The 8,822-nt window shown below is 40.1% G+C and overlaps 1 protein-coding gene across 1 annotated transcript in view; it reads right to left on the bottom strand.

Moving 5' to 3' along the window:
• Positions 1-6: 6 nt before the first annotated feature.
• The window catches only part of LOC104909421 (metabotropic glutamate receptor 5-like), a 22,840-nt gene continuing 14,024 nt past the window's right edge, over positions 7-8,822 (bottom strand). The window contains exons 2-3 of the mRNA XM_031552292.1: positions 7,316-7,610; positions 7-1,171 (exon numbers count right to left, since the gene is read on the bottom strand). Coding sequence (XP_031408152.1) covers positions 349-1,171; positions 7,316-7,610 — 1,118 coding nt within the window. The 3' untranslated portion in view covers positions 7-348. The remainder of the gene's footprint in view (positions 1,172-7,315; positions 7,611-8,822) is intronic.

Below are 8,822 nucleotides of genomic sequence, written 5' to 3'. Positions count from 1 at the left end.
CCATTCACATATTGTACACACAGTTCGTTGTAATACTAAAGCAAAGCACTTGGTATGTAACTGATTTAACAGACTCCTTATAAGCCCTCAAAAATAGATTCAGTGTTTTTGAAAAGCCCATGTTTTTTTAAGGCCACGATAATCTGCCAAGAGTCATTTTGTCTTTAGAACAGCATCGTTAATCTGATGTTTCCACTGATCAAGCAACTCCACTTCTTCCTCTGTTTCTCACAAGATGACCCAATGCCTCTCACTCTATCTGCGTAAACACTGGAGATCTTGAAGTCTTGGCTGTCCCCCCACTACTTGCTTGTAGTCGTCGAGATCCAAAGTTGTCTTGAACTACATTCACAGCGAAGAAGAACTTTGAGTGTAATCTCTGATGAGGAGTGTGTCGTACTTTGGGGAAGATGGGATACAGAGAGCTGATTCGGAAACCGGAGAGCTGGGAGATGCACTTCCAGAATCGATGGAGTCTCTAAAAGGAGAAGGAGGAGTTAAAGCTACCAGCTCCTCAAGGTCTTGCTTTGCTGATGGGGTCTCTGCAGTGCCTTCTTTGACGCTGCCATTTGATTGTTTCCTAGCTGACTGGGAAGCGCCATTGACTTCAATAGAAGGAAGTGGCTGGATTTCTGCAAACGTGGTCATTGTTGTGGGGAGCTGGATTTCTCGTGGGATCAGGTATGAAGAGCAGAGAGGAGTGGCCACCACTGTCCCTGGAGTGGCTGTTGAAAGCATCATAGAGTTCAGCTCGCTGATGTTGGCTGTAAAACGAGTAACCACGCTACTGATCTGCTCCATGAGGGAGCCTTGCGAGGAGCTACTTCGCTGCGGAGGCTCGGACTGGAAGGTAGGGGCATCATCTTCTGTTCGGCTAACGGAGGCAGTTCTGTGGCTCACGGTGCTGATAGGCGAGGGAGTCTGTGGTCGGTACTGAGCTGGGTATTGCTCTTCTGCTTCTGAAACGTCGTAAAGCGTTTTGGCACTGGTCTCAGGAAATGTAGCGCTGCTACTATGTCGGCTACTATCTGTGCTTTTAGAAAAAGGCTTGATCACTGCAGTTTGATTGGGGTTCTCTTTTTTGTTGATGTGGATTGACAACCGCTGCCAAAGGTGCGCCCCTCTGCTGCTTTTCTCATTCTGGGCCCAGGAAACTGATTTCCCATTAGAGCTGTAAACGGAAATGAGGTAAGATGGTAACTTGCATCAAAGTTAAAAATATAATCACTGAACCTATACCATGGATATGTGTTATCTTAGATCTTATATTCATTATATAGCTGAGTGTAATTTAGTCATCATATATCTATATCTAATCTATACCTACGTATATCTGGCCACGCAGTGTATCTACATCTAAGATTTATACCTAGACATTCTAGGAAAACAAGCAGAGTGGACGCGCTGATTGCACAGGCCACTTGTGCATCAAACTGTGATAGCTGATGGCCACTGCTGTCCCCTCTGTTGCTGCCCTTGGGGCATAGATGGTATCTGTCCTGGGGGGCATAGGTGGTGTAGGGGAGTGAGCAACTTGATGGTTTCCCTTCTGTTGGACTGGTGACATCAGTGAACTGTGGGACTGAGGAATGAGTGGAAGAGTGAGGAAGAAGTAAATGCTTGAAGAGAGTAGGCGTGAGACCTGGACTTGGAGACAACAATAAGCATTTAGGTCCATGCTCCTCTAAATTAATAAATTAATAAAAACACAGTATGCAATAGCTCCTTTCTTTTTACGTGTTCTTTAGGTTGATGAGTTGTTGATTGTGCACACATTAACCTATAGTTCATGGGATTAAGAAAGACCATTAACAATATTTCTTAGCTGAAATAGGCAATGACTCTGAAATGATGTCTACAAGAAAAACATAACCTCCACATACAGATAAACATGCTTTATATATACAACACAACAGAACTTTAAACATTTCACTTTGATTTCTAAAATATTTGCAACAGCCATTTTAGATTTTTTTGAAATATGAGCACATTGGAGATATTGATGAAGTGTCACAAATCAGTTCGTTTGCTTTTTCAGCCTGAAAGAGATACACTCATACATGTTAGCCTGCTGTGAAACAGTTTGCAAGACACACAGTTTACTCAACACAGATGACTTTATATCAGCCTTCATGTGGATGCTTGCCACATTCTATCAGTTTAATAGTTCTTCCAGGCATCTAAAAAACATGTGTGCTGATAGTAAACAAAATCTTTTTGTATTACACTGCATGGAATTACAACGGATCATGTAACACAACACACTCTTTCCCCTTCAAAAGCAGCATGACAAAGTCCAGCAGATGAAGACAACGTAAACCAGAGATATTTTAAGACAGGCTAGACTGAAAGATGAGCTACCCTCAAAATGCCAGACAGAACAGCTGATGGCTCGTATATTTTGACACCCCTTTTGCTGTACCTCAATTAAAGTAAGGGGGAAAAGCAAAATCTATCCTGTAGCACTGAGCACTCTTTGCATCTCTGTGGATGTGATTCTGAGCTGAATGGGAGCTGGGACTTATGTCTTTCAGAGGAAAGCTGATGCCTCTGAGGACTGTGTGCTTCTCATACTAGCAGGTACTCTGTAAGTGCCAAGAGCCATTTGAGAGCCCCAGCTCCTTGGCTATGCTTAGAGCTGAGCTTCCTTTTGGAAATGAGGTCTTGCCTCTTTTTCTGGTGTGATGATGATGGAACTTCCCTTCAGATACTGCAGAGAGTGAGCTGGACCAGGAGGCTGGGACATCTGGTCCTCTTATCTTGACCTAGCAGAAGAAGAGAGCCTAGTTCTGGTCCTGGGTGTTCTGCTTGGTGGGGCCTCTTCTCCTGCTGAGCTCAGATCTCAGAGCTCAGAGGGGTTTGTGACAGACCTGTCTGCCACAGGGACAAAGTAAATTCTATTAACACAGAGAAGGTGGTGGTAGAAACACTTGCTCAAAGAAAGTTGCGCTTGGCTGTGCACCACTTCCCACAGGCAGAATATTCTAGCACTCCTCCGAAGTTCAGAGGGTGGCTCAGTAAGGAAGTTCAAACCCTGTGGCTCTAGGTGTGCTCATGAGCACTAAAGGCATGTAGGCATTTTCAGTTACCTGAAAGTCAGATTGTAAGAGGTTGTGAAAGGAATACACTCCTCCCTCCCTTATCTGGAGAAATGTGGAGGAAGTGTGATATGAGTCTGAGGAGCCTGGGGAAGGGAAAAGGATGACATTTAGGGATACATCCAGCTAACAGTTACATATTCAGTAGAAAAGCTGTTACCAATCCCCTTAATCCCAGTTTGATTTTGGGACAGTCTTGACTGATGCACACATTTACTGGCTCTGTGCTGTGCCCAAATGTAATCAAGCTGTATATGCGGCCCTAAAAGAGAGCCTGGGGCCCTAAAGGAGACCTGAAGGCTGTTTGATGCAAATTTTGGACAACAGCCTGAAAGATTTGACCACTACTCATTGCAAATTCCTCCATTTAAAAAAAAAAGGAAACCTAAATAGAGAGCAAGCAGCAATTTATCAATAAAAATTGAAACATTGAACCCAGTGGTTAAAATTCCATTCCATTTGCCCCAAAATAATTGTAATTATAAATGTATCATCCCATTCATCATGCTAAACTATTTATTACACATCAGCAGGCATGTGATCATTTATCAGCTGTGTGAAAGGAGCATCACTTGTCTTCACATATCGGCTGGGTTAGAGGTAAATTTCAGGGGCAGTAAAGATCCTGCTTTAGCTGCATGCTGTTACTCTCTCAACTGAAAACCACTGCAATGCACACAAATTAAAAACAGAGGTATAGAGGTACATTAGGGACATAGACTTTGATGCCTACTAATGGAATATCACAACAAATTGTTTACATTTATTATGACCAGCTGTTCCATGTCCCTTTGAGAGATGGGAAAATATATATCAGTAAATATTTAGAGTTTTCTTGCAAACAGATTTTATCTCCCTCAGCTGAAAACAGCAGAATTACACTGTCATGCTCACAAAAGAATTCCACTGTGAAGTCTGGCTGAATACAGGATGTATTTCTCTGCTCTGTCCTTCCTGTTGGCACAGCCCTGGAGCAGAGCAGAGGACAGGTCAAATCTGGGGATAAGCAAACTCCAATTCCAAATTCCAATTTCCAAACCAAAACGTTGGCAATATATATATATTATAATATCTTTTACGTGGTGTATTTTTTCATTGCCTTCACGATAGGTTAATTAGGCTGTTTTATGTAAAAGAGGGATTTCCTCACAACTCATTATTTTTCCTGTCTCTTGACTAAAAGCTGCTTTGATTTTGGTAGCTAAGCTTTTTTTCCAGCCTGCCAGACCTACCACAATATAGCACGTAGAAGAAAGGAAAGTGGTATAAATGAGAGCTTTCTAATATTCCAAATATTTCCTCTGTAGTTGTACACTGCTGACAGAATAACAATTAGTACTCTTTCTCATTTCCTCCCTTCCTTTCATAGTCATTTAAGTTTTAGGGCTCTGTTGTGTATTCATAAGGGATATTGACTGCTTCTTATCCCCTGAGGTGGTAAGAAAAATGTTCCTCTCTTATATATTTGTTTATTTTATTTTCTTATTCTTCTTATTTTTCTATCCATCTGGAATAGATTGCTTTTTTCCTTTGTTTTTAAATTTTGTTTCAGATTTATTGCCCTGTGATATGATTGTCTGTGAGACTGTGCATAGCTCTGCCACCAGGGTTTCTTTAACCAGCTGCCATTACAGCAACTGCATTTTTCAACCCCTGCAAAATGCAGAAGAAATGAATCATAGAATCATAGAATGGCCTGAGTTGAAAAGGAATACAATGACCATCTAGTTTCAACCCCTCTGCTATATGCAGGGTCGCCAACCACCAGACCAGGCTGCCCAGAGCCACATCCAGCCTGGCCTTGAATGCCTCCAGGGATGGGAATCAGAAAGAGGAACTGACAGTCACAGCAGCTGAAAACACTGATATTCTAATAAGTCTGCCATTCTTATTAATTACCTGAAGCTGTTAAGATTAATTCTGATGAAGAGTTCCCAGTAACTGGCATTTGATAACTTCTGAAACAGTATGTAATTTGAACATAAGTCACTTATTCTCTTTTAAATAAGTTTAAATGAAATAGCCAAATCAGTTATGGAATTTAGTATTGTCTGAGTGAGCTTAGAAAGCATATCTACACATTTTCCATCAGTGGAAATTGGAATACAGAGGGGGTCAACAGAATTTAAAACAAAAATATAAGGGAAATTTTATTCTCTGTTGTATATGAAATGTTAGTATCTGATTCCAGATTTGAATGGATAAGCTAGTCAAAAGATACTGGTCAAAAACTTGGTGGAGACCTGTACGACCAGAATGGAACCTATGCTGAAATGAATATGATAAGTAATTAGTTAAAATTATTTTCCTTATAAGTCCAAAAGTGAAAGTTCATGTTTCAGAACATTCATTGGTCTAATTTTTTGAGCTGGATTTGCTAGCAAAGTTGTGCTTAGATATTTCAATGGCTTAAGTAAAGTGTTGCATTCCAACTTGAAGCAATGTCTTGTTTTTTATGAAGCTGAGGTAGAAAAGGTATAACTTCAACATGGTGCAGAGCAAGATGGTTTATTAAGGACGATATTATTCTGTGCCTTTTCTGCAGAAGCATCTGGCAGAGATAAGGAGGATAAACTACTGTACTTAGTCTGTGCAGCTTTCTGGCAAGGAGAAGTCTTGTTATTGGAAATAAATACTTGCAGTAAGAAGCCATAGTCCTTTTCAAGTTCTCTGATGAAACCTTATTAAGGACACAATGATACAATTCTCTGTCTAAGAAGGATTTAATGGAATCTTAGAATGGTTTGGATTGGAAGGGACCTTAAAGCCCCTGCCATGAGCTGGTTGCTGCCCACCAGCTCAGGCTGCCCGGAGCCCATCCAACCTGTCCTTGAGCCAGAATAGTTTGAGTTGGAAGGACCTTTAAAAGGCATCTACTCCAACTCCCAAAGAAAGGAGGATAAATGGCTGAAACTGAGTGCAGAAATGTAAGGTAGATAAACTAGTTCTGTTCAAACACAATAGGGATTTATAGTGTTTCCTTTCTTCTTCTTATAAATAGCTTTAGAGGAAATCTCTATATGCCTATACAATTGTTTCCCTGGGTGTAAGACAGTGCAGAAATATCACTCGGATCATTTAGCTTAAGTTATTCCCTTACTATTTGTTCTCTGGAGATAAATAACAGTAAAACATAAAGGAGGAATGATACAGAGTAAAAACTCATTTTGTCCTGAGCTGAGTTCCATAAGTAAACATCTTTTGCCATTACACTGCAAACAAAAGCAATTGCTTTTCTATTAACAACAGCAAGGGCATTTACTAATATTACTCCTTGGGCTGTAATCAGTCATCACCTCCTTACCCTATGGAAATCACAGCTGGCATTTGCAAGAATGACTTTAATCTATGAGGATGAAAGGTACTGCTGACAGACAGAAACTTTGCTAACAACCTCCTAGCACAGCCACCAGTGACACCAACACTGAGAGCTTTCAGCAGTGCCTGGTTAGAATGGGGGAAATTGAAGTGTTGGTATCTGAAGGAAATACTTCTGGGATTCTGTGACAATTTCCTTAAATTACAAAACTGAAATGGGAAAAAACACTGATGTAGGATGCAGTAACTTCTCTTAATCAGAAATTGCCTTTCAAAGCATCACACTGGGTACCCATTTATTGTGTTTTGTTACTTTTCATCTTAAAAATTTCCTAGCTATTTGTAAGACATCTATATAGAGATCATTAGACCGCAATGTGAGAAATATCCACACTAAGGTTGGAACACCAAAATAATATTGCATTAGGGATTCAGCACATGAGCTGAAAAATTCTGTCCAGTTGAAGCTGTACAGCCCTCTTTAGGCTGAAAGGATATAACTGGGATTCACTCAGTGTCACGGGACTTCTTTATTGGCTTTACAGTACAAGGGAGAAGAGATGACACGATCTTTTCATTTTCCGTATCATGGAATGGGTTGGGTCAGAAGGGAATTCAAATAGGTGGTCAGATGGCTGAATCTGTCTTTTCCCATCAGCACTTCATCACAGTGACGCCCAGCACTGACCTGGTACTTACAGACACAGACAGAAAAATGGCACCTACTTCCCTTCCTGCAACATCTCTGCTCCCTGGGAGGTTCCCAGGCTATGCAGTGACAAATCTGCTTATCTCACAAAATAGGACAGGACCACTGGCCAGGACAGTGTGGCTGGAGACAACAAAACACAGCCATCAAATGCAATTGCACTCTCTGTGAAGCAGCTGGTGTTCTTAACTGTTTGAGTAGGTCTTGCAGCTGACAGTCTTGCTGTGGCACTATTAGACTGACACAGTTTCCAGTCTTTTTGCCTGTTAGGGCATCCTCTTTAACAGGAACCTCTTTCTCATCTCTACTTGACTCAGATCGATTACATTCTGGAATGCAAACAGATTCTTCACTGTGAAGATACAAAATATAAAAAAGAAGTTTTTCAAGTGTATATATATGGCTGGGCAAAACAGAGCTGAATATTGTACAATGACATACAGCTGTTTGACATTTACATGTACTTTTCTGCTCTTCAAAATTCTCTTATATAGCAACTCCAGATAGCTTGAAAAGGAAGAATAATTATCACCAAAAGCAATGGAATGTAGGAAAAAGATAAAAATTTGGACATCACACAGACAAGAAACAGAATCTCGGCTGACAAAGAAGTAACAGGTGTGTATACATTTGGTGCACCACTCAGCAACAAGCATTCCTGATGTTACCTAAGTGGCAGAGTCCCCCAGGTGTGTGCTCAGCAGCATTATAGCTGAGAGCCTTGTGTAGATGAGTGGATTTCAATACCCAAAGGGGACATAACACAGTGCAAGTATTTCACTGAACACCCTCCTGCAGTGATAAAATCCACCTGTGATGCAACACTCGGGGAAAGTAAAGATGTAATTTGGTCATGTTGTGCTCTATGGCTGCATTTACAAAAACCTTACAGGGGATAATAAGGATCTTTTAATAAACAGTAAAGCAAATATTTCTAACTTGCAGTAGAGTGCAACACAGTCGTAAAATGCTTATTAAGAGTAATTATACCCTTAGATTTTTAATCAACTGTGGTACGTAGGATTTTCTGTCCTATGGGAGAATCCAGCATTTGGAAATCTGATTGGATTCTAAATGAGATAACAATTGAAATATTCAAACATTTCACAGAATTAAAGTGAATCGTTTGAAATATTTCATTGCAAAAACCTAAAAAAGTGTCCTTACTAAGACAGTTAATCCCAGGAACATTTAAAAATATAGTTCATAATATTAATTAACATCATAACATTAATACATAATGTTATGCATTATATAATGTCTGAAACAAAAAGAAATATCTAAATTAGATGCAATGGAGAAAGTTCTAAAAGATGTTCTGAGCTCTATTTAAAATGATTTTGAAACCTTTCCTTAAAACCACTGTGAAACTTAACACTTTCCCACAAGACATTTTGACTGAGAAGAACCAATGTTTTCATATTAGAATGCTTTCACTTATCTTTTTTTTCCTATTTTTATACACTCTTTTGATTAGACACATAATGCAGCCTCCATTCCCAAGGAGCTGTGGAGCTTCTCACTCAGTGTTTAAGCACTGTCTCTCCTTCCCTGCCCTACTGGGTTAATGTCAGGTGTAAAGTTTCTCCTCCCCAAAGCACCATATTATGACAACATCACACAGGACATGTGGTTTGCATCACTCAAATGAACACAGTGCAGGTTTTCTGTTGTTTTTTTTTTTTTTTTTCTTTTTC

This window comes from Meleagris gallopavo, chromosome 1, assembly GCF_000146605.3.
Source record: "Meleagris gallopavo isolate NT-WF06-2002-E0010 breed Aviagen turkey brand Nicholas breeding stock chromosome 1, Turkey_5.1, whole genome shotgun sequence".
Taxonomy (NCBI): domain Eukaryota; kingdom Metazoa; phylum Chordata; class Aves; order Galliformes; family Phasianidae; genus Meleagris; species Meleagris gallopavo.
This window is presented reverse-complemented; position numbering and strand designations above follow the sequence as displayed.